The 26,876-nt window shown below is 41.6% G+C and overlaps 2 protein-coding genes across 3 annotated transcripts; one reads left to right on the top strand and one right to left on the bottom strand.

Annotated features, from left to right (window-relative positions):
* Positions 1 to 17,175: 17,175 nt before the first annotated feature.
* avpi1 (arginine vasopressin induced 1) lies at positions 17,176 to 20,045 on the bottom strand. Of its 2 annotated transcripts, none has more exons than XM_083988220.1 (3): positions 19,898 to 20,045; positions 18,524 to 18,887; positions 17,176 to 18,427 (listed from the first exon to the last, which is right to left on the bottom strand). In XM_083988220.1, the coding sequence occupies exons 2-3, from the start codon at positions 18,871 to 18,873 to the stop codon at positions 18,169 to 18,171; spliced, it is 609 nt and encodes a 202-aa protein (XP_083844346.1). In that variant the 5' UTR covers positions 18,874 to 18,887; positions 19,898 to 20,045; the 3' UTR covers positions 17,176 to 18,168. The 2 variants fall into 2 exon arrangements, with proteins under 2 accessions (XP_083844346.1, XP_083844347.1); XM_083988221.1 differs by having other exon boundaries at positions 19,700 to 20,010.
* A 674-nt stretch (positions 20,046 to 20,719) lies between these two features.
* On the top strand, positions 20,720 to 22,397 carry marveld1 (MARVEL domain containing 1). Its single transcript, XM_083987599.1, has one exon. The coding sequence runs from the start codon at positions 21,096 to 21,098 to the stop codon at positions 21,588 to 21,590; it is 495 nt and encodes a 164-aa protein (XP_083843725.1). The 5' UTR covers positions 20,720 to 21,095; the 3' UTR covers positions 21,591 to 22,397.
* The last annotated feature ends 4,479 nt before the right edge of the window (positions 22,398 to 26,876 follow it).

The following is a 26,876-nucleotide window of genomic DNA, read 5'->3' as shown; positions in this document are numbered from 1 at the left end:
TTATTTTTTATTCCATTCATTTAAAGGAGCATTATCGCAAATCCAAATTCTTAATTCGGCCACTAGATGGAGCCAGGCGGAGCATATCAGATATAAACAAGTGGGCAGCTGTCAGAGAGAGAGAGCAGCCTCGTTTAGTCCCCCCACCACGCTTACACGTAGCACTTGTACAGTACAAAAACAAACAGAAATCTTGTGCATTTAGCACTTGTATGCAGTAAGCCTACGTAAAAAATAAAGTACAAAAATATAGGAATGAGAAGTAGCCTACATTAGGCTACTCAGCCACAGCATAATTTCTCTGTTCTGTACTGGGTCAGGCCACAGGACTTCATCCTCAACTGGCTTATATGTTCCCTCACATCATTAGCCACAAGTGTGATCAATTTTGAGTTGTTGTGTTCAACCGGTGAAACTTGTGCTTTAGTTGTGTTTGACTTTTGCCACCTGTGCTCAGCATTATACAACACAGGTGCATCACAATGAAAATGTGTTGGTAAGTTGTGTCTAAACAGGTGAAAAGTGCTTAATGATTTTGCCAAAAGAGTGACGGATTCAATCAGTGGGTTCAGGCAACTGAGAATTTGGTTCAGACAATAGGGTTTAGTGTTTTAGCAATTGAGAAAAACTGTAAAATCTTGAATAAGAAAAAAAATAGCCCAATAGGTCATTAGATTTTGGACTAACCTTTGGCCCCTTCTACACATTTGACTGTTTAGAGACCAACCTATTGTATGTAATTTTCCGATGGGTGCCCAAACCTGTCGATTTAAATGTAGGCTAGCTGCATTGGCTAAATGGCTGCTTCTGACACCTGTGCAGAACAGAGCCATCATTAGTGTAACTAGGTACACCTGTGCTCTCCTGCTGTGGCATGTCAACATCTCTGCTGTCAACAAGGCCAATAACAAGCCAAGTGAAAACATGAGAATTAAAAAAGTAATACACAGTTTATCTATTTTATTTTTTTACTGTTTACTGTAGCCTATTATCTGCCACTATTCATTCAGTGGTGTCCAACAGCTTTTTGAGTTATTACCATAGGCTATATGCTTCATTAAAATGCATGTACAACATAACAAGCACAGATGTAGTAAATGACTACAATGGCTGTATACTGTGTCTGTTATGATCCCACTATTGTGCATAACAATAGGCCTACTAGGCTCCCAACCCAGTTCATCAAATCACAGTTCATTAAATAAGATATAAATATGGATGGCTTAGTGGTGCATTGGTTCGCACTGTTGCCTCAGAGCCAGAAGAGGCTATGTCAGGTACGAGAAACCTACTGTAGGACTACTGCAGACAGACAAAAAAAAAGGGTAATTCAAATAAGAAAATCAAACTTGCAACTGAAGCGAAGAGAAACTCGAAAATGGAAACAGTAAAAACCTTGGGAGAAAACATAGGACACAAGGGGAACATGAAAAGGAACAAAACAGGAGCACAGCCAAGTAAAACAGGACAGACTGACAAAGACAGAGGAGAGGAGATGGACTTAAATACACAGTGGGGTCAGGGGTAATAGATCACAGGTGGAAAATATTAGGGCAGGTCAGACAGTCTAAAAGGGAAACCAGGTACAGACTAGACCATCCAAATTGCTAAGGATAGTTTATTTGAGGGTTTGCAACAGTTTTATGAACAAACGAATTCCAAATTGTGGCCATCAATTTTTATCCAAATTGTGGCCATCAATTATTCATATATAATATACCGTACCTTTACTGCATCTGTGACACTTTGTTTAAGTAGTAAAATGTATTCTCAATATCAACATTGTTCCTTCAGATAGATACAAATCATGTCTGTGATTTTTCAGTGGTATGATAATTTATTTACCTTGGATGTGGCCTTCATTTGGGGCCGGTGATGAAGGGTTGAAGAAAGTTCTTTTGAAAAAGAATAGCAAAACTTGTGTGATTTAAGGTGTGTCAATCTTTTTTCTCTTCCACTGAGCCTCTGGAGACTCTTAACTGTCACTCAGAAGAGCTGGACTGAGTCTCCTCTGTGCTGGTCAGCAGTTCTAAAAACAGAGTTTTTTTTATAATTGTTCAGCAACATAATAATGGTAAATTGTCTCTTCATATATAATAGCTGCACAAACATATCTAAATGTATTTCCATCAAAAAAAAAAACCTCCTTGTGTCAAATTGGAAAAATTTGCCTCTCTAGAAATGGGTCAAAGATTAGAATTTTTCATAAACCTAAAATCATAAATCTTCGGAACAATAAATCCAAACCTAGCTGATTTCAAATAAACTCCAGTGTGTGTATCAGTGTGTTGCTATAGGTGATCTTACTTTTGACACTGTCTGCCAGGTCTTTGGTCAGATCGATGCTTTTCCTCTTCTTTGCTCAGGAGGTTGTGCATCCGTCTTCACTGTCGACCTGCTTCTGTTTTTTGCTGTGATGTTGGGCTCGTTTTCCCACCTGCCTCAGTCGGCAGTGTGAGCCACTGACTCCTCCCTCTCTTGTCTGGATAGGGGTCAGTCAGAAAAGGAATGTTTAAAGCAGCAGTTTGAAATTTGACAACTTCTTTGCCTTCTTGCTATGTGATATTTATACCACTCCTATGTCTGTGAATGAGCAATTAAACATTGAACTCTCTGCATTCAACAATTTTTCTTCTTTATTATCTCAAACACCAGTTTCATTTTCCACCTTTAATTGCACCATCCTCAATCCCCCTTCTTCTCCAGTACGGACTGTTTTCCTCAGCACTGATGGGTTAAAAAATTATAGGTCTTCTCACTAAGTCCATCAGGGACGTCCTCATCATGAACACTGTGTTTGGCTGAGCTGGCAGCACTGTTAGTGGACTTGTCAGGCATGAATGTGTTTAGTGTTGTCTCTGCCACATCTTAAATGTCCTCACAGGCTCTGAGCAGCTCTACACAGGACTTCAGCATAGAGATTATAGACCCAGTATATAATCACTTAGGCTACTACTAATCACAATTTACTGTAGTTGAATGTTCAGATGAGGTTATGATGAATAAATACTGAAGATGTGACTTGGTGTAATTCTTTCCACCAACATCATCTAATCTTCAGCAGGTTGACAAAGCTGCTCAAACTCTTTTAATAAAGGAAGATGGTAAGAAAATCTGAATTTATTTTGGTTGTTGTTGTGAATTATAAACGATTCCCGAAAACGATTTCCTACCTTCATGGGATCACACTGTTTTTGCTAGAGCATGGAGTAACCAAAACAATGTTGGTGGAATATGGTGGTAAATTGAAATCATAGTGAGTGTTAGACTTTGCTTGATCAAGGGAATCCATTGGTACCGTACAAACAAAAAGTTACAGACATGAACACACCTCCGAATTTGACCTGTTGGAGGCGCTAAAGCATGAAACTTGGTGAAAAGTGTCACAGACAGGAGTGTCCCTGGCCTGTTCAGTGTGCCAAATTTCAAAACATTTGACTTTGCGCTCCTGGGGGGTGCCTTGGAAAGAAGATGAATAAGATGATGGAAAAATAAAAGGTATAATCACATTGGATGCCTATGTAGTGTCACTGCTTGACCTCACGAAATAGAGCTCATAATGTACATCACAAGGGTGTGTCAGCAGAAAGACAAAAATCTGTATCACATGTTTCAAGAAAAACTGAAATAAAATTCCTATCTCCATTCCAGGAATAGTAAAACACATTTTAGTATTCATTTAACCTCTGATAGATTTGGAGGCTCCCTGATGAATTTCTACTTTCTCAATTTAAAATCAGAGACCCCAGAGAGAGCTGAGCAGCAGGAGTGAGAACAGAGGAGAGTCAGAGTCAGAAAAAGAGACAGAGACAAAGGAGATGGATTCGTGGGGGAAATTGACAGAAAGCTAAAGATTTTTTCATTCAGAATGAATTGCCCATTTACTGTAGCTCTATGCGTGTTGAGTGGGGAGGTTGTTTATGTCTTTTTGTGTGTGAGTGTGTGCCCCAGTGTGTGTGTGTCTGTGTGAGTGTGTCATGCCTGTGCTGGAGGAGACAGCAGCATTTGCCCTGTGACGAGGCCGTGTAGATTGGTGTGAAGTGAGAAGCCAGTTTAGATCTGCGTAGCAGCACTGTGCATGTCACATTGGATCTGATTGTGCTGACTTAAAGGGGAAACAGCAGGGCCGTCACATTTAGCAGCCCCTCTCTTCTGCTGATGATGAGGGAAGGGCAAGTCCAGCAGCACGCTCTGTCCACGCCAAGCGCCCAGCCAGAGTTTATCGACTTCTAGTTCTACACACCACAGGGCCACACCCACAGCATGAATGAGGCCAAATCAAATAAATAAAAAAATATGAAATAAAGGAGTGGTATATAGTACTGAGTGCAATTACTCAATTTATGCCCTGAGATATCGTTATCGCCTTATTGGCCAAATAAAATAGCATAATGCTGCTTATGCAGCTATAATGATCCATAAGGTCTACACAAATAGATACATAGGGCAGCAGACAAATGAATGTACATCTGCAGTATTTATTATGGGCTTAGCAGCGGGAAATTATGATGCAATTATGTGAAAGCTCACAGCTGTCAGTCAAAACTTTGACAGTGAGAAAAGGACACTGAGAAAGACAGAAAGATGGAGAGAGGCTGATCAAAGAGGCATAATGGAGGAAGATAGGCGGTGGAGGGGGCCGGGGAGTGAGGGGAGGAGAGAGAAGCAGTTGTTGAGCTGACTATTCAGATATGTACGGTGGAAGGTAATAGAATGTGAGGGTCTGAAATGAGGCAATGGGCCCTGTTGTAATGCAATCGCATGCTGGTGAAAGGAAACCACTGGCTCTGTGTCAGTGATCGAGGCTCGAGAAGCCAACATCTCTCTGATAGTATTACGACAAAGTGATATCACACACAGACACTGGAAGGCAGATATAAGCTGCAAATGCCTCTTTTTGTCTTTTCTTTTTTTCTTTATCACCACTTTTTTTATTTGTCTGATGTCATCCTGAAACATCCTGAAACTGAAACTTCTGTGTGATTAAAGCTGGAGCAATGCTGTCGATGAGTGAAAGCAGCTCAGGCAGAGAGGGCTAATGACAAAGAAAAGTTCAGTATTCAGTGTTTGCCTGAGGACCCGTGGTGATGCATGCTCCTCGTCCATCATTTCATGACATCAGAGCCACTACTACCCAGATGAGGGAGGGGGAATGAGAGTCCCTGCTCTGCCTAAAAAAAAACTTCATAGAGACCCTGGAGATTTAATTAATCTTCATTCCCCTCCTGCTGCTTTGTGCCGTGTCCCTGTCTCTCTCTGCTGAATCTCATCCCTCCATCTCACAAATGAAACCTTGTGTGGGAAAGCTACCCGCTGACTGAGGTCGACACAGTGTGCGTGTTTGTGGAAAAAAAAAAAAAAGTACCAGCCTGCATGCATGCATGAGCAAGCTGGTGGGTTCGCATCACTTGACGTCATGAACATGAGCCATGAGTGTGAAGGAGTCATTTAAAACCCACTTTGCTGGTACAATTACATTCCTGGATTCAGTCCAAGAACACACACAAACTGTGTGAGCTCAGTAGAGGAGAGTAACTAAACCTGGGAGGAAGTTATTAGTCCTTGCTAACATAAATAGCCCCTGTCATCTGAGCGCAAGAGTTTAGTCACAACATCAGTATGCATGTAGCTCTCAGGGGTTCAGTTCTTCCCACCACATTAACCACGAGGACGAGCACACAACCAGAGAGTAGGAAGACAGGCTGGAAACTTTTCCACATGACTCCAAAAACTTACTCTAATTCCTGAACTCTCACCTGCTCATCTCTCACCACCACCTTAGGAAATAAAAGATCCATCACGCACAATTACAGTAAACTGGTGGCATTCGTCTCTTCACCCTCTCGGCCTGTTGTTGCTGTCTCCAGCTTGGCACCAGGCTGAATAATTGAACAGTGAACAGAAGATTCATGAAAAGTTTGACTGCCAGAGTGCTCCAGGGGCTGGATGCTCAACACAAATCTCCAGAAACTGTTGAGAGAAAGCAACAAACTCATCCATATTTACTGTATCATCACATCGTTGCAGGCTCAGAGCGGGAGGGAGGGGGTTGTGTGCTTCTGTGCCTGCATGAATATACAGGTAAACCAAATGAAAGAAAAACAGAATTACCACCTCTGGGGTTATCTGTATCTGTTTATACAGAGCTGTATGAAATATTAACCATGGTGTGGTTTGGGAAATGGCTAAGAAGCGTTTTACAATATCACCATGCTCTTGACATTCGACCTTTAACCTTTGCCAACAAAGTCCAAGTGAAGATCTCTAGCAAATTTGAAAGTGATTGCCTGATGAGTTCTTGATACTGCATTCACAAGGCCAAAATCATGTTTTGTGTTTTGAGACATTTGACCTTTGACCATTAGCCACTAAATCCCAATCCTTCAGTGCTGTATATTTTAGTCATATTTAAAGAAATCCTCATAAGGAGATATTCAATTCACAAGGCCACAAGCATGATTTTTGAGGTTGCCACATCTTTGACCTTTTTACCTTTGGCCCCCTACAGTAAAATTGAATCTGTTCACCGTTGAGTCTTAGTGAAGTTCGGAGACATAATTTCTGCAAAAATGGGAGAGACATGTGTTTAATGTGCTGCAGCCGAGCAGCTAATGAGCTAAACAGCCTGCATATACAGTGTAAATGGACTGATTTGATTAACTGCATAGAAGCAGGTTCTCCATCTACATACACAGAGAACTAAGCTAAAATAAGATGGGAGGGCCATTATGAAATCTAAATGTTTAAAAGATAAATTTCCTCCTGCATGTTTCAGATGCTTTTTTCAAGACAGATGTATAGACCTTTGTAGAAAAAGACAAGTCATTTTGTTTCAGATTGATTTAAATCTTTAATTGTAGAAAATGGACCTATATATACCCAAAAGTCTGCATCTGCAGCAGAGAGAGGACTTTGGTGTACTCATATACGTACAGTACCAGCTGCTGGTATGAGAGAAACGCAATACAAGGAATCTATCAGTGCATAAAGGTGAACAGAAAACGTTTGAGAGGAAAATCAATGTTGTCTTTATTCTTGTTGTTCGCTGAGAAATGTGAAAAAGAACACTGGCGATTATGAGGGAGGGTTTGGGTTTGAAAGCGACAGTGAAAGAGTGGAAAAAGAAAAGGAAGGGACAGCATGAGGAGTGAGAGGACAAACATCACTCATTTGCTAATATATTTGCCGACTGTGTTCTCCTCCCCTCTGTTTATACCCCACTCTCCTCTGCACAGAGCACCACGATCAAAGTTCGTCCCCCCTGAGTTTAATCCTCAGCCACACAGGCACGGGATGCGCCACACACACACACACACACACACACACACACACACACACACACAGAGCGTGAAAACCAGATCAACACACTGAGCTGCAGCTGGTTTCCTCTGAAGATTCACAGTGTTTAATGAAGCTCAGTCAGAACACTAAATCACTCACACACACACATGCACGCACATACACTAATGTGCGGTACAGTTGTATCTTTCAGTATAATTAGAGCATATCTGCTGTGCAGTGCCAGGCTAATGCGAAGGTGTCATGACGGAGATTTAAGAGAGGGAGTGTGAGTGGTGACACAGTTATTTGATATCCTGCCTTTGAATCTGCAAGTGAAGCCACACTCAGACACACAGTTACTACTACTTATAAAGCCTGCTGCCTGTGAAGGCACAACGTGATCTAAATAAGCATGCATCTAAATATTCCTCAGTTTGTGACACTGTAAAACATCCTAAACAGGTCACAGTATGTTTCCATGCACCATAAGTGTAGTGTATTAGTATATAGGATGTGTTTATAAAAGCAAGACATGGGACACATTCATTTGAATTCCAGAGGAGATCACACAGCTTTCGCAGATACCACATTATGGTTTTTCAGATTTTATTCATCTACTTAGTCTCTTTCATGGCACATAACCCATTGCACACACTTGTACAGGACTACACTCAATGAACATAATAGTGAAGACTGAAAAAACAGCAATTATAATTACATTCAAACCGCTGACAAAATTTGCAGTCATGGTGTGACTGCTGTTGCAGAGTAGCTCAACATACTAATAATTAAATGATGATTAAAAAGTAGAACATTTTGGGTTTATTGTGTTGAGGAATGAAATTCACACATCCAAGCAGTTGCTGCGAGGTTTATTCTGTTTTTTTTTAGTTTGTTACAAAAAAAAAAAAACTACAAATGATGACTAGACACTTGTCCTCACAGTACCTGAATGCATCATGCTGCAGCTCTATTGAAATGGTAAATGGTCTGTTCACAAATGATGACTTGAAAAAACATATTGGAAAAAAGAATACGATTACTGTGTCTTACATAAAAAAAAACATATTGTCAAAATATCCCTTTGTGATTTAAGTTGACATAAGGGCTACTTGAGTTGATTTAATAGAGCTCTCAGGTTGCAACTGGAGAAGAAAAAGGTTTGAGAACCACGTCATTAAACAAATTATTCAAAGAGTTGACAACACTGACAGATAATTTCAAAGATGAAGACCGACTGTCAGTGAATGATGGTGTTCAGTGTTGATCAGCCCAAGAAGGACACCTCAACCTGAATGTCTGACTGGCCCTGAATATGAGACATTACAATTATGCAAACACAAATCCACCGAGTCGTGCCTGTATTCTTTTCATATTCACATTATATAATTCTTAAGTCTGTTTGAGGGAAAAGAGCACAAATTCATCTCACTTTATTCCATTTTCTTTTCTTTTTTTTTCCTTTTAATTGATGTGTTAAAATCAACAATTAAAGTCCTAAGTTGCTATTAACCAATCAATGCAACATGTAATTTTGACAGTTGTGTGCCCGTTCATCAGCCGCCCACTTGTTACTTTGTGAAAGAGGCCATCAGTCGCACACTATTATGTTTCATGGGACAATTCAAAAGCACTCAACAGCCGTCACAAAAGCTTCTCTTTGTGGGATTGACAGGCGGGGTTGGACGTGATTGGATTTTTGAGCGTCCCTAGATCAGGGGGAATCTGATTACTTTTCAGAAGCAAAGGACATTGTGGTGCTGTTTGAGGGCGGACGGGGTGGAGGGGGTGGGGGGGACACAGTTATTGCTTGAGTTGGTCTGAACACAATAAAAAGCTATTTTTACAATAAAGTCAACTAAACGCTTGCAAACCTCTTCGGTGCTGAAGTGAATAGAGACCAGAGAGGCTGATAACTGCTTGTGGTGAAAGCCTGCCAACCTTGAAAGCACCGTGAGATGATGGCCCCCACCCACCACCACCATCACCACCACCACCACCAATACCACCTCCTCAGTCCTCGTCCCACTCCGCACTGTGTCTCCTGCTAATGTCCTGATATCTGAGTCTAATATTGATGCCGCTCACTAAGAGCTACAGAATGATGAAGTTATATTCATAATTTATGCAAGGATCCATTAAAGCCATCTTCGGGTGTCATAACACATCATGGAGGTCCGGAGATGTGAGGCATTAAACTGGGTGCCACTGATGGTGAGAGCCAGGTTGTACTGGGACACGACTCGCTGTCTGTCTGGCTGATTTTCAAAACGACAAACCACTTCCTAGAGAAAACCCAACAGCTGACTTTCTAACAAAGCTGCTCACTTCAGTTCCAGTCCTTGTCTGTCAGTCATTTGTTAAACTAATCACTTTTTTCTCCCCATAGCACATCACACCACTCAGAACCAATTACCAGCCTCTTGTATTTTGTGTGACATTCTGCCAACCTAGGCCCTTTACTGTTGTTTAAAGCCAATTTTTGGCACCAACCACCCACTTGTCTTCAACACGGCATCTCAAATAAATTCTCTCCCTCAAAGCGTCAGAGCCTACGGGTGAAGTGTGTTCAGACATATTTGCGTCTGTAGCGTTTGAATTAGGCCCTTTGAAGAGAGTAATGTGAATGCAAAGTGATGGGGAGGGAGACGTCTGTAAAGGTGCCTGGGTTTTTATCTGCCACACACGTTCTTTGTGTCCTCACATGGGATCAGGGAGGGTAAAAGGGCTGCAGGGGTCTTTTTCCATTAAGGATCTCATTCGTTTTAGCTCTCTGTCAGGTCCTCCCTGGGAGCTACACACTGACTTCAAAGGTGTTGGTGGAAAGAGACTTAACAGGGTTCTTTTCTTGGGTCTTCATCCTTTCAAGTGCTAAACACACACACACATGCGAACACTAACACACAAATACATACACAAACACACACACATTAATATGTAGCCTCCCAGATGTGTGGAATCAGGAAGTTTTCAGAGTCTACACAGCCATGTCAGCAGTGGTGTAAGGCGAGACAGCACCCCCGAAAATGCCATTTTCCCTTTTTTTGGTCGATTTTGTCATATTTTGCTTCCTAAACATGTCTTCTTTCAAATTAGTGGCAATAAAACGTCAATAACACACAATTAGTTGTATATTTGACTTCATTTTGCTTGATTGCGTCTGTAAATTCCTCATAAATTCGCCAAAAGTTAGTAGGTTTTCGCACAGCTCACTGTATGTGTGTGTAGTTCTGTTCATTTCATATGAATAACTTAATGCTGTGTTGTTCATGTGTTTAGGATGTATATTACTAATGGTGTGATTCAGTGTTGTGTAAATAGCAGTTTCAAATGAAAATGTATGGAATTTTACAATACAGAACTTTCAGGCTGTTTTCTCAAAAATTTGTTTTTCTTATAAATACCTGGGGCACTGGGTGGCAGTACTGTAGGTTGAGCAGGTGCCCCATGTGTAGAGGCTATAGTCCTCGCTGCAGGCGGTCCTGATTTGAATCCCGCATTGGACTGCATGTCATTCCCCTCTCTCAGCCTCTCGATTTCCTGTCTCTCTCAATACTAAAGGCATGAAAAGCCAAAGAAATATACTTAAAAAGATATGAAATACCCATTTCCCTCATCAAACCTGGATGGATGGATGGATGGATGGATGGATGGATGGATGGATGGATGGATGGATGGATGGATGGATGGATGGATGGATGGATGGATGGATGGATGGATGGATGGATGGATGGATGGATGGATGGATGGATGGATGGATGGATGGATGGGTTCACTAACTTTATCACAATCTTTCCTCAGAGGAACATGAATGGCAATGCATCAAATAATCATAAAACCAACTGATCATAAATCGGTTCACTCAAAACCACAAATGTGGACCTGGTGGTGGCAGTAGAAGAGCAGTGAGACGATCACCATTGTCCTCAGGATTCATCATCTGGGGACAATCAGTCCTTCATGCGTCTTGTTGCTCTCCACAGACATGAACTATGAGTATGGGGAGGACAGTGGAGCTGCTTTTTTTTTCATTTTTTAACATAGTTGCAGAGTTGCTTGTGTGTCAGTTTTGTCCCTGTAAATATTCTCTTTCAGTGGCACATCTGTGAGCTGTGGCTCTGGGGTGCACTACAGAAGGACTATGAGATGACAATAATGTCATTAGTCTTTGCACTTTGTTCTTTTTCAATTTTTCTCTCTCTTTAATGTTTGTCTTTGTGTCTAATGCACTTGTGAGTTTGATCTTTAGCTCAGGATGTGGAGTTTTTAAGTTTTTAAGCGTGGGCTAGACATATCTGATGTATGGGTCCTATGAGTGATGTATATGGAGTAGGCATGGAAACAGAAATACTATAGGGTGGAGAACAGGAATACATAAAAAAACAAACCCTCAGAAGAACTGCTCTTTATGTATACCATTCTTTTTCCATAAAAGTATATTGCAAAAAAAGGAGTAAGAAGACAAAGTAATGAAAACGAGCCACAGCAGTATATCACTTGGGTCTGCCAGTATAAGCACTTTGAGTTTCAGCTATTCAGCATCACTTTTCCCTCTGAAAAAGACCTAAATCATCACACCCACTAAAGCGCTGCTGAGATGTTTTTGTACTCACAAAAAGTTCATGTTTATGTTCGCAGAGGGGAGGAATTTGTGTCACTTTGTGGTTCAGTCTGTATGCAGCATGTGTGAATACTTGTGTGTATTCAGAGTTACAAAGTGTGTGCATCCCTGAGGTTGTGTAACTGCAACTGACTTGAAAAAGATCAATGCGCAAGCTGTTGTCCTGTGCTGTGTACTGTCACATGTTTAAAAGATATCATCCTCCTCTACGGGAGCAAACAGAGGTTAAAGAAGCCTGAAAGGGCCTCAGATGCATGAGATAAAGTCTGTGCACCCATGCATGTTTTTGCACGCGTGCAAGGCAAAAGCACCAGTTCTGCATAACGTGGATGTGTGATACATGAGCAAGTCTGCATGCTACTTTCTTCATTAAGTCAAGGTTATTCTGAAGTCTGCTTTTGAAGTTAATTATTCAGACATGCTTTCCCTCTTAGTTCCAACCCAGTGGTACGTGTTAATGTGAAATTAGTCCCACTTTACCCTGCTGATCTTTACGTGCACATGCTGTTATTACACATCCCAATAAACCAACCACTGCAACCAGATCTCTGAATAAATTAAGCTTGCATTACGTCAAGTTGTGTGAGTCAATGGGGTATGAGAGCAGCCCCCTTTTTTCTCCCGGTGTTTGTTTGGTAAGAATTTGCACTGATTGTGCTGCACTGGCAGTGTTTGCACACACGCGGCGAAATCTGTTAACAATTCACGACTTTGTGGTTGAAATTACAGCAAAAGAAACAGAAAACAGAAAGAAATGTTGTGTGCAGTAAACAAAAATAACACAGTGGACTTCTTTGCACTGCACTCTGCACTTTTGTTCTATTAGAGATTACTATTAAGAGCTCAGTATGCATACACACACACACACAAACACAAACACGCACACACACACCAACTAGCTTTTCCAATCCAGCTGGAGGTAAAGGTGATGAGGTTCAGACACTAAGTGATTGAAGGTTTGTCCTGCCAGTTTCCAGCTTGATCAGCGACGTCCTGAGCATAAATCATGGAAACCTCCTCTCCTTTATGCCACTTATGTGTTGATTTCATAACAAGAATTTTATTTCAGTCGTTTATATTAATGACCCAGCAGCTTCTCTCAGTACACTTGTTTACACTTGTAATTTAATTCATAAATGGATCCATAAATACAAGTTATGCAGAGATTGCAAATACTACTGTCATGAAGCCCAAATTTGATTGGTTTACAGGTGAGAAATACATATATATTTTGATTGTGTCTTATCAATGCATTGGATATCAGCACTGTTTCAGTATTACCATCCCATGCCCAGGCCGGATGTACAGTATTGATGTGAAAATATTAGTGAAGCAAAGCCTCAGATATTCAGGGCTTTATTTGGCTTACGCAAAAAATAGGGTACATTCCAATGTTTTAAAAAAAATTACAAACTGGACATTATAAATTCAAATGAAAAACAACAGACTAGTACTGTAGCAAAAAGAATGTTGTGGCTTCTCTTATGTGGGTTCAGATAAAGGCCAAATAACAAAGGGGTAACTGATCATGATACATGGCATATGATTAAGGTACAACAAGGTTAGCTACCTTTAAAACCCCTGTCCTCCCCTGCCCTTATGAATGGTTCAGGATGTTGGTTGTGGGCAATGCAATGTAATATGATGTGATGTGAAGTTGGCTCAACACGTTTCTCTACGGCCCAGAACAGCCCTGAAGGCAGCAAAGCATAAAGCCAGACAGAAAGGTCTTAGATGTGGAAAGCAGTTTGGCCTTGTGCATACGTATATCGAGGGCACCGTTGGTCAGAGTCCATGTTAGATGAGTAGCCACAGAGACAGGTTCAAGTTTTATTTCATGACCAGTTGCGGCTATTCGAGCACATTAAATCTTCTTTTCGTAGTTTCGAGAGAATGATCAATAAAGCAGTTTTTATTTCTGACGTTTCCATAAAGAGCTTTTTGTACCTGAGTCCCTTTAAATTTGAGTAAACTGAAAAAGGTGCCCTCGCTCAGCAGGACACTCTTGTTAAGTCTTGTTTGATGTTCAGCGTTCACCTCAAAGGGAGGGCAGGGAGGCACTGCCATGCCCGTGTTTTGAGACTGCTGCAGCAAGTGAGAGCCTGAGCTGTACACTGAGAATAAGAACAAAGGCACACAATGACACAGAGGAAGGAATAACAATGAGTGCTGTGCCGCAGTGTTGTGTGATTCTACAGTGAACAAAGACACAAAGTGTGGCTCAGGGGTTGTGTGTGCGCATGTGCGAGTGTGTGGATGGATGTGTGTGTACAGTATATGTGTGTGTGTGTGTGTGTATGCCAGGGATTATTATCAGAGCATGAGGAGCAAGCACTGTATATATCATTTCACTAATTACCGTTCCGTTCTCTAATTACAATGCAGCAAGGACATATTCAACTCTCAGATCCTTACGAATGTAAAAATCTCTATACTGCTTCCGTTGTCAATCATGAACAGATCTCGACACAGGGAGAAAAAAGTTTGTTTCTTCTTCTCCCCGTCTCCCCTTTGAAAATCTGATCTGCTCTCTGTGCTCTCCATACAGCTGTCACTCCTCTCTTTCTTCATCCTTTGTCAGCTTTGTCTTGACTTATCTTCTCCAAAATGTCTGGAAAGGAACGCTGAAAAATGAGCACATCTGAGTGCATTCATAATGTGAGAAGAAGTTTCTGTTGAAACAGCATCATGAAAACTTTGTTGTCCATCAAAATCTAATTTTGCTTGCTTGATTGAAGAGACAGGCTGCTGTCAAAATCAAATTTATGATTTCATCAAGATGCAGAGGCGTCTGCAAAGTTATTGGTCCACTGCAGTTTTTAAGGGAGAATCTGTAGAAGTGGGCATTCAGTGCTGACCAGATAAATTGGGCTACAGATGTCATACTGTAATAAACACTGGGAAAGGTCTCAGTGGTCAGCACTGTAAGCAAACACATACACATCTTTCTGCACAAACACCAGAAATAAGTCGGTGAAATTAAGCAGGAATGGGACGGAATATGCAAATACTTTGTACGGTTTTTACTTTTTACCCTACTTTGCTTCAAATTGGACATTTTTTTTCTACCACTAAGGGCAGCACAACACAGCGAGTGCTAGAAATACTGTACATGCCATTTACAACTTCCCACAAACACAGAAAAACCTTTCTCTGTCATTTTTTATTAACTACAAAATTGGGCTAATGATTTTAGAAGCATGAAGATATTCATAAATATGCACATAACTTAGAAAAACTGCTAAGATCTGCATGTTGCCTAAAAGGCAACAATGCTCCACAAAGGAATCTCAGTTTGCCACCTCACTGTTATTGTGTGCAGAAGTATAATAGCTACAAGTACAGAAGTCAGCGATGTTGGATTTTTTTTTCTGCAACTCCGTTATAATTTGACCTTGTTTGAGATTCTCATTTCATTTACTTCTAAATTTGACCAATAAGTGATCATTATCAGGCACCAACAAATCTAAATTCAGTGATTTTATAGTACCTTAACCTACAGGTCAACCAAGGCCAGAATATTTGACTTTGAATTTGAAATTGAAATAGTAAATATACAGTAGGTGTTATTAAAGGAATCATCTGAAGGTCAAAGAGGGCACTTAGCAACTCGTAGATATCTAAAATGTGACACATAACCCTGAATAGACACTGCTTTGTCTATCTTTAACATCAGATTGAAATCTTGTTGTGTTTTATTTAATGTAAAAAAAATAAATTTGGTAAAGTAGCAGTATGTCAGAATAAACTATAATGGTGATGGGTGAGCTGCACTCCAAGGCAAACCACTAAATGAAGATGCAGATAATTTATTGCAGGATCATCCTTGCACATCTCATCTAATAGTCATAGGATTTATGGTGTGAATGAACAGTGATAACCGACAGTGTATATATAGGCTCTAAAATTAGGTTTTCTGTGCAGTGCAGTGAGCTCACTTTGACACAACAAGGTGAGAGGCTCAGCGGACTGAGGATTACCTCGGAGTCAATCTGCTGCTTTCTCTACACTGAGGGCGTCAGCTGAGGTTTCAGCACCCTGTAAAGCTGCCCGACAGATGACTCAGTTTCCCGGTGAACCGGCCATGCACGACTGAGTAGACCCAGGATACACAGACAAGATTTTTTTTTTATCTCCACCATGACTTCTTAATCTCCAGGCATCAGGCAGGAGGAAGCTGGAGGACAATGATAGGAAAGAAGACATCTGGTGGGTGCAGGGCATCGCTATAGTCCAAATGTCCAACTGTAAATGTGGGAGATAAAGCCCTTACTGTATATCCTGATCTGTACTCAGCAGCGCTTGGCTTTTGTGTGACCTGAAGAAATAAAGTACAGAACATACAGAAATCCTCGTAGAGCCTTGATAAATAGACCAGAACAGATTCTGACGCTTAAATGGACAGACAGCACATCCATTCAGTCTAATATTTCACTATATTATGATAAAACACTACCAGAAGTGTTGGATGTTTGCATTAGAGATTGAGAAACTCATTAGCCATCACCACACACTGAGGTCATTTGGTAGACCTGGCACAAAAGAGAAGTTAAACATGAAAACCTGGGATCGGTAAAAATCATATTGACTATTAAAATGAGTGTGTCCCTCAAGGTCGTAATTACATATGCTGCAATATAAAGTTTTCTGTGGCATGCATGGCAGGTATGAATTCTGTACTGGTTCAGTGTAGTGGTTTTCTCTTCCAAAACAAAGCCTTTAGTGCCATCTAGTGACTCCAAGTGGACACACATGACAGCTTCATACACAGTTATATAACCACTGGAGGGCGGTATTGTCTCTGATTCTGCTACAAGGCCGTTTTCTATGAGGTGCAATTTCTCACTGCATGTTTATGTGAGATGTAATATATGGGATACATGTGGACTGATGTCACTGTGCTAATTCAAATTCAATTCAAACAGTAATTTATAACAGCAGAGCATCTGGAAGCGATGTGTTATGCTCCTCTATTCATGATCATCATTCAAAATTGCTCGAGAGCTGCACTCAAGTCAGGCACTTAACACCCAACTGGTCCAGTAGAGCTGCACAGTGGTTAACAGTGACAGACTTCAGGGTGTGAAATGTGTATGGGCTGCATATGCATGCAAGGAAACAGTGGAAATGAGCATGTTTATGTTAAATAAATGTGAATGTGTATCACTATCAACCCATAAAAATATGTTAACAAAAACCTACATATTTATTTTCAATAAAGTCAGTGCTACTGTGTAGTCACACAAAATAAAATAAAACTTATAAACAATACGAAGACTCAATTCTTTATTACCATATCTAAAAATGACACATCAAACAGTTATTATCAAAAAATAACCAAAAAAAAGCTTCATCAAGTTTCCAGCAATCTGATGAGGTTGGTGGCATAAAGTCTTTTACATGCACAGTGTTTTTTCACACTGTTGCCACATAAAGTTTTACACGTTAGTTTCAAGTTCTTCTTTCTCTCAACAGTGAGGGTCATTGTGGCTATGGCCTTTGGGTGTGGTCTCTTGGCAGAACTGACCAGCTCAAGCTTTATTCTCAGCGACTGGTGCAGATGTCAGTCAGGAAGCTTGAGTCAAATGTGCAGCCGTAGTGTGTAAACTGACACTGCTCTTGTTGCGCACCATTTAGCGTTTAGTGTTGTGTATCATACCACACACATATTCATGGAAACGGTTCAACTTCAGTTAGTGTCAAATGCAATAATCAGGAAGTTACCAAGCTACAGTACATCATCTCACTCATATATATCTAAATATATATGGCTTTGTGTGTGGTATATGAAAGAGATACAACTTCATAACCACACTGTTGACTTAGATATTCATAACAATACATTTAGTCTGATTACTGCCAGGTTAAATGAAGATTGGACCATTTTTGTATCAAATATCATCCATAATTAGAGATATGCATGATTAGTGTTCGTGGTGGGATCAATTTAAGAAAGCACATAAGGCAACCACAGTAAAAAGTTGTTGGATACCAGGAGCCAGTCAGAGGTTCATGTTGATACATAATCTGGGTGGAGATGTGCTTGCAATAATTAACAGTACAGCGCTGTCTGGTCTGTGACTTTATGGCATTTTGAGAAACTATTCATTCAACCTGAAAAACCTGATTTGTGTCCATGTTGCTCTTGGCAGAGGTTCATTCAACCTCACCCCGGCGCCTGAACGCATCAGGACATTTCTTCAGGTGAGACCCACAGGTTGTTAAAGTGCTGGGTGACCCTCAGGCGTACAGTACGGGCCGGTGGATCAGTGGAGTATTCGGTGGAGGTACCTCTCTGGATCACTGTCTCCTCCTCTCCTCAGTCCTGACCCAGATCTGAGTGATCTCTCATTCATCCCTGAAGAGCCGTGGCCCTCCGTTTGCACCACTGTGGCCCCTGTGCTTCTTCCTGTTGTCCCTATAGTGGGACCCCGACGTGGCTCCGGACTGCTGTGGCCTCCTGTCTCTGAGTCATTCTCCTCTCCTGCATCCTTTCCCTGGCTTCTGGTTGAGCTGTCCCCTATCCTGCATTGAAAAAAAGTGATTAAATTGATGTAATATAATATAACATTGGATAATGTGAATGTATATTAAATGTGTTCAGGTTAGGAGTGTTTCTACCTGAGGTGATTGAAGGCACGCAGCCAGTGCGACCCCAGAGCATCTCTGCCGTTACTCCTCAGTCCTCTCCGGTGACTTCGGGCTCTCAGTCCGATTAAAGCCTGAGCCAGCTCAGCTTCGTCTCTGTGGCCCCACACCAGCTGGGCCCTCTGCTCCGCGTCCTGGTCCCCCGCTGCCCTGAACAGTCTCTGGAGCTGCCACAGGTTCACGTCGCTGAAGATGTTCCCCGAGCCAGCCTTCCTGCTCCTCCTCTGGGCCAGACGCCACAGCGAGGAAGGGCCCGCCACCATGGAGGACGGTGGAGAGGCGTGTCCGGTATCCATCCAGAGAAACACGGGAAAAGGTGGCATACAAAGGTTTGAGTCTGTGGAGCAAGACACAAGAGATTCAGCACATTGTGATTCGCTGTCATTGATATTAGACTGATAAATATCAAAACAGAACCCAACAGAAGAGCAGTACAGACAGGCTGCGTCACAACACCTGTGGACACCTGTCACAGTGAGACGCTGCCAGCCACCTGCTCTGATTCTTTAATCCTGCTTTGGGAAGTGAGTGATGATGAGCTGTGCTTTAAGACCTATTAAACTGCAGATGCTCCCTTTATCTCTCTCTCTTCTCACATATGTGTTTAAGTGGGACACAAACACATAGGAATTAGCTGAGTGACCAAGGTCACGACTGCATGTGGGTCAGCAGCCTTTTCCACTTAGAGCTTTCTCCAGAGCACATCATCTCACAGACTGAGTTTGCTTCATCCTCTGAAGAAGATCTATTCTCTTTTAGTTAAGCTTCCTTCTGCAGGAGTCCAAGTCTCCCACTTTTCCTCAATCACTTGAACTACTCAGTCCTCTGCATGTCTAATTTACTATATATATTTGTTTACATTGTAGATCTATTCAGAAGCACATACAACACAATCACAATCAACTTATGAGCACCATCACAGCTCTATAACAGCTGCTATTGTTTTGAAATTCTCTCATGGCTATGGTCATTATGGAAAGTGGCTCCACACAGAGAAACACATCCGCAGGCCCGTGTATTTGCATTAGAAGTGGGTTAACATTGATTACACGTCACAGTCTGCTGTTTGAATAACAAACTGTTACGGCTCAGTGCACACACACCGACTCTCCTGCAAAACTGAGAATCAGGAAGTAGAAATTTACAAACCTTGTAATATCCTTGGTTTTAGTGGATAGGCTATTTACTTGATATCACTAGACAACATGCGACGACTTAACTACTGCACTAGTCTCGCCAGCTCTGCAGGGTTTCAGTCTACACTGTGGGTAAAAGGCCAAGTGGCCTGACCTAAACGGGAATCCCGTGAGAGTCACGAGAAAACGGCTAAGGAAAAGAGCTGCTTACCCGAAGTATTTCCAGCGCAGCTCTGCTTCCTAATGCATCGCTACTCCTTTTCCGATAAAACTGCCGAAACACAGAGTGTCGGGTTGTTGTTTACCCGAGCTTCACTTGCAGCGCATTTCTTGTCCTTGAGCGGTCTGCCGATCATGAATCAAGGGTCACCGCTCCACCAATGAGGGCGCAGCTGCTCCCTGATCCCTCCTTCCTCTAAGGGAGGGGGCTTTATTTCGACCAATCACGGGTGTGAAGGTGGAGGAGGGGAGGGGTGTAAGCGCCCCCCCCAACCCCCACCCCACCCCCCCGGCCACGTATAGGGCGTGTCCGCTGAAATCCATTGACGTCAATGAGGCGGTCTGGCACGAGAAGCGTCTGTCAGTGATGTGCGAGGGAAGTTAACATGTGAGCATCCTGTGTGCAAAGACGCAAACAAGATGACGCATGGGCTCCAAACAGCAGGAGCCCGGCCATATGAACTGAACAGATCTTCTTTTTTTTATTATAATTAGCCTATTGTTGTTATTATCATTGACACAGGCTCCTTTGATGCGTTTATGTTCCAGTGGAATTGTGGGGAAAATAGTCTATTATAAACCTGGAAGAAACAAAGAAACAGAAAAAAAGTTGAACTATGAAGTAGTCTATTGCGCCAAAATCTTTACCCTTTTAATTCTATAGGCTACACTTTTTATTTTTTAGTTTCGCCGACCTCCGCTTCATGAAGTCCTATAATGTCACTTCCACTTAGAAAAGACAGAAGGAGGGAGGTCCGACACACACGCCCATGGGGGAAACTGGCCAACACAACTGGGAAATGCAGCAGATGAGTGGACACGGATGGATCCAGCACGTCCAGTCCAGCAGAGGAGGAGCAGGCTTTGAATTACAGGCCGCCCCCTCTCTGTCACCCAGCCCCCCAGCACGGACTCAACAGAGGAAACGGAAAAGACGAAACATTCAAGAAGGGTTTTCATTTCAAAACCCCGGGGCTGTGGAAAGAACAGAGAGTTCATTTTTTTTCAAATGCCTCAACTTGTCCACTTTTGGCTTCGCTCTTAGACCACAAACCCGCCCTTCCGGCCCGTTATTCCCAACTCTTTGCCCATCTTTTCCCACCAGCTGTTTGCAGCTGGCAGAAAGCACCCGCCCTGTTCGGGGTGAAAAACTGAACCGGAGAGTGACCGGAGGAGGAGAGAAGAGAGAGATGCCACCCCAACATCCCCCGCCGGTGGTGAGGGATAGCATGAAGTTCCTTAGGAGTTTTTTGGGAATCTTCCGGATCCTGCAGATCTTGTTCGGGGCCGGGCTGTGGGTCACCATCGCTGCCAACAAGTACGAGGGCTCCATCCACTTCGTCCTCTTCGTCGCTGTCCTCTTCTGGCTCCTCACCCTCGCCCTGTTCTTCATCACCCTCCTGGAGAAGCAGGACCTGGTGCCGCTGCTGGGAGGGGAGCGCTGGTTGTGCACCAACCTGGCGCACGACGTGGCCGCCACCTTGCTCTACATGCCGGCCATAGGTATCATGATCTACAAGACGAACCGCAACGCGTACTGCAACCTGGATCAGTACAAGCACTCGTGTCTGTACAAGGTCTACCTGACGGCCGCCGTGTTCGCCGGCCTGTGCTGCCTGTCCTATGTCCCCACGGTTATTTATGGGGCGTGCAGGAAGTGTCGGGGCGAGCAAACGGTGGTCTGATGATGAGACTGGAGAGGTGATGGCAACAAGTAAGGGAGGGGAGAGAGGGGAGGGGGGGTCCACAGCAAGATGAGGAATAGTTAACTTCACTGTAATTTAACTCAACAGCTACTCTAATCACAGGTTCTCTTTTGTCCTTGGTGGTCGAGGCAGAATCATCAAAAGATTTTTATGATGCAACAGAGACATTGTAGTCAGTGTATTCATGACATGAAAACATCCCAGGGTCCCTGAAGCTACCCAGGACTGGAGATGTGTTATGAGGGCAGAGTGGTTTTAATTATATTATTATCATCTTAATCCAAATCTCAATTAAAGTGGATATAAGTTTACAGTGCAATGCCTTAACATGTTTTGTAGATATATTCAGGCACTAGCTTTGTCTCCATCTTAAGGCTCTCATATGATTAGTGCATTTGTTTTCACAGGGGATCATTTTTCATTATCTTTTCTTAAAGTATATATTTTTATGTGTTTACATGTTTTTTGTACGACAGCCAACATTAAAGAACAGTTACCGACACACGATGGACTAAAAAAACAAAAAACACTTGCAGATTTCCTTTTGACCAGCTCTGTTTTTTGTTTTGTCAGATTCAAACATTGCATACAGTATTTTTTTTTTTTTTCCTATCAGTGAGCTTCTGTCAGAATGCTGTATACTCAACTAGGTTGTGACAACAACCTCTGAACAATATGGATGTTATTGGTGCTAAAATGTGTATGCTGAACAAAAAATATAAATATAAGTGTTCATTATGTAAAGCCAAAGAACAAAAAGAGCAAGAATAAAGACCAGTAAGTGAGAGACAATGAGGCGTTTCTTTTGGTTATAATCTTTTTTGTTGTTGTTGTTGTTCATGGAAGTGTTTAGATAAGTTGCTTGAGGGGAAAATGTTCATCAAATGCTTTTTGTTGATTTTGTTTTAGTACTTTGAGTTTAATTTAGAGAGAGAGAGCTGGGCCATATGGAGAAATTGGTGGCTTTTTCCAAATGAGACACAGATTTGGGAGGCTAACGACAGAAGCCCTCAGGAACTTCCTGTTGGGAGATAAAAGCCTGGGCCAATCAGCAGAGATCATTTATATGCTAAAGCCGCTTAAACCACATGAAAGACGCAGATTCTTGAAACTATCTGTCTCTAACTATGTGTCTCTAAAAGACTACAAGACAGTCACTCACACATGCATGTGCAGAGACAATGTGCATGTATTTGCTGCATGATAGAAAATGTGTATTGCATGAGAGTGCACTGGTGTGTGTGTTTGATGTGTGTAATAATCTGGAAAGAGGCTTGTTCTTACCGGAACAGTCTGTTGGGGTTCTGGAGGTGGGCTAACGTTCAGCCAATGAAAACAAAGCCAAGCAGTGGAGGATGATTCAATGTCTCATCTATTCCAGTCGGCATGCGCTTCTTAAGAACAGACTCCAGACAAGTTGTTATAGCAGCACCCAAATCTCCACTGTGACAACTCTATCTGGTTGCCTTAAAAGCAGTCAGCGAGACAGTACCATTACTATGTGTGACTGCTTTGCACACTTGCTGCTGCCATGGGACAGGAATGTGGTGAGAAGGGCTGCAGATTACAGTACTCACACATAAACACGCTTCCTTTCCTTTTTGGGCCATTGCTCGCTTCTTGTACACTTCCAGTTGAATGTGATGAGTTATTCTTGGACAGGAGCACTGGGGATAAAACATTGCACCGTTGCTGCTCCAGATCCAGATCTAGATCCAGATCCAGATCTACATTCAATAATCAAAATCAGCGCAACAAGAAATGCAGGAGAAATAGAGTTTTAAAACAGGAGCAATAAAACAAATTTAAATGAAAGAAGTGTGAGTGTGACAGGTGGATAAAAGAGACGGGAAAAAAGTTTTCATGAATATTTGCATTACTTTACTTGGATGCATGGATTGGTTAGTGCTAGAATTTCAGCAGTGAACGTGACCCTAAAATGGGGCCATATAAGGATACAGACAGATCAGACTGCAACCAGGGAAACTATTGCCTAATTTTTATAGAAGTATTTTATTCAGTCTGCACTTCCATGGTAAATTATGCCAAAAGACCAGCCGTGCAGAACGTCCGTCTCTGGGCAAGTTGTCTTTCTATGCAATGATGATGAGAAGGATCCAGTCTGCATGTGGGTGTGTTGAGTCCAAAGTGACATATGTGCTCAGAGCTACAGGACTGGAAGGGTTAATGTTAACCAGCTGCAGCCCCAGGATATAAATCTAGCACTTCTAAAGAGAAGAGAGGAGAGGAGAGGAGCCCCCCAACCTCCTTCACTCCCATACCCCCACCGCACACAGTCCTATCCACCCTCTCCCCCTCTGAGATTTCCACTGAAGTGTTGTCCTGTCCACGTGTCGGTGTCTGCAGAAACACACAGCTGTATACAGCCAAATGGAGACAGCAGTACACAACAGCCCCCGCGTGCCGCATAAACAAAACACTGGATCCACAGCTTATTTTGATATTGAAAGTAACCATGGTGAATCATTTTAAGTTTTGAAAGAAATCTAAACTATAGCATGTGCTGACAATTACGACAACAGAAGGATTCACCACACTTAACCTGAAAGTCTTTTTGAGCTGCCAACATTAACATGCTCCTTATTATTATATTGGCCACAGTTTATAGATGTCCTGTCTGTCATGCATGAGTCTATTTCAAATTCAATCCTTAAATATCCCAACGCTTGCCATTACAGGTCTTAACATGAATTTTGGAGTCTTATGTTGCCCTAACACCATTATACAAGGGTGTGGGCGCTGCTAAAGTGAAGTTGCTGTGTAGTTGGAATTTTTCTTCCAGCAACACAGACAGTAAAGAAAACTCAGACAACTTGGTATAAAGAGGTATAGAGCCAGGTGGTTCTCTGGAGTGCCCATCGTGTGATATTTACTTTGGCTACTCAAGCAAAGAGACATTTCCTGTATGTGCTCTCCCACCCGTTCGCAAGAGACCAAACGTCCAACAGTCGCCATAACCCCTTGAAATGGTTTCTCTGGCCCTCCCTGAAAGCACATCATGCGTAATGTTGCCATGAGCTGATGTCAATTATCCGAAAAACTGACACAGTGTTCCCTGCCCAAAAACTCTGAAGCAGAGTTTTGAAGTCTAAAGGGACAATAGCAATATGTCTGTGACTTTTTACTGTCATTACATTCACTGGTCAGATTATCATGGAGAAATTACGTTTGTCTTTTAGAGTCATTAAAAAATTAAAAAAAAATAAAACAACATTTTTGCTTTGATGCTTCTGTGTCTTGACATAGTGGCACGGAGAACAGTGTGAGCTGTAGAACATCTCCAGTGGAGCTGGAGTAGGGAAAACACATTTTGTTCAGATCTATTTTACAAGACCAGATGGTTGTCATCAAAGTAAATCAGTTCAGGTCTTCCTGCTATAATAAAATGCAGAAATTTATTATACTCCGTTTTTTTTTTTTCTCCAAGATATATCCTCTTTACAGTTTTAAAATAAGAATTAAATTGACATAGACCCAACCTAATGGCTGAGATTAATTCTATTGCAGAACTTATACACACTACACTGGTATTTATATATTCAGTTATAATAACTCTATGACTTCTATAATAAATAATAATAGTATACTAAAATATTTTTAAACTGCTATTCTTCTGGTGATATACAATATGTATGATAAAGACATGCTGCATGCTAGAGAATAACCTGGTTGGGGAAGACACTGCTTGGTGTAATTGATGTAGGTTTTTCGTCATATGTGTTTTGTTTTACAGCCATGGTTTGTTACTTTTCTGCTTTGGAACATTCTGGCCCTAAATTATTCCAATCATTATCAAGCAGTACAAACATGCACCCTTACTGAAGTTTAAAATCTAAAGCAAAACCTTCAGGCTGAATGTAATGAAATGAACTGGAGGACTCTTCAGTGGTGGGCCTGAAGACTTCTTCTCTTCTGTGGTTTCTATAATATTTTATTATTTTACTTATTTCACCTACTTTCTCTCTTGCTGCATGTTTGTCATTTCCTGAAAGCTAATGAATCTAAAATACCAACATTTCAGCATTTTAATTACGCCATACTGTCACACTTTAAGAGTCTATAAACACAATTTTAATAAGCAGGAGGGAAGTGAAGTGGTGCTTCCAGTTCACTAATCCTCTCCTCCATTATGGCAAATAAACCCTAACCCTACTTTCATTGCATATATTGTTATTACTACGGGAGGCAGAGGAATGACATTTGTCACACCCAACAACAGAGAGTGGGTGGTGGAAGTTAATGGTGACTGCTAAGATGAAGAGACTAGCGGATCTGAATGAACAACAGTACGTGGAAATGAATGTGCCTACTTCAGCATAGGCCTACTGATGAAAGCCTGATTATGAAATAAAGGAATTTGGTCTATTTGAGCTTTTCAGTTGAAATGATGACAGGAGCTGTTGAGTTTGTATATTAGAACAGATTACAATAATTTCAACATGCAGGTGGGAAGAACTAAAAACAATTCCTGGTCCTAAAACATCTTATGGCAACATATGACTATGTCCTGGTCAGCTTTGCCAACCTGCTGAAGCAGATGCTGTTGGTGGATACTGGTAGAAGAATTACACCAAGTCACAGTCTTCAGCATTCATTCATCATGACCAAACATCTCCGTCTGTACCTCCAACAACAGCTTCTAGTCAGTGATTATATACTGGGTCTGACAACATACATGATACACCTTTCAAAATAAAATTATGATTACAAACAACACACTACTTTATACACACACTCATATATCACTGGGAGGCTTCTGGGTGCTGCTCCTTGAAGAAGAAATCTGTTCCCAATGTGCTTCTAATGTATGTGATGGGAATCAAAACCTTAAGTCCCCATGTGCACAGATGCTCTCTGAACATTAACCTAAAGATAACATGAGCAGCCCAACTCAAGCAGTCTGAGTTAGTCAAATCAAATGAGTAATGTTGTACAAAGATGACAGTTTTTTTTTCTTTCACCACCCAAAGCACAGTGAGGAAATGCTGTCCGGGAATTTTGCTCTAAAAAGAGAAGTCTTATGTCTCTAAACTTTGGAATAATTGTTTTGAACAGAACTAGGATTTCTCTAATTTCTTACATTGTATCAACATCACTATTTTTTTAAAGACAAACTTGAGGTTGCTGTCCTTTATATTTGTGGGTAATTTGTACATGCTCAGCATTATTCAACAGGAAATTTCAATGTTTAACACTTTTTTTTTTGACCATGCACTCTTAACTTTCATTTCAGGAGATTTGTTT

The sequence above is a fragment of the Trachurus trachurus genome, assembly GCF_905171665.1.
Source record: "Trachurus trachurus genome assembly, chromosome: 15".
Lineage (NCBI taxonomy): Eukaryota > Metazoa > Chordata > Actinopteri > Carangiformes > Carangidae > Trachurus > Trachurus trachurus.
Note: the sequence above shows the minus strand (reverse complement) of the source record. Positions and strands in the feature narration are given on the sequence as shown.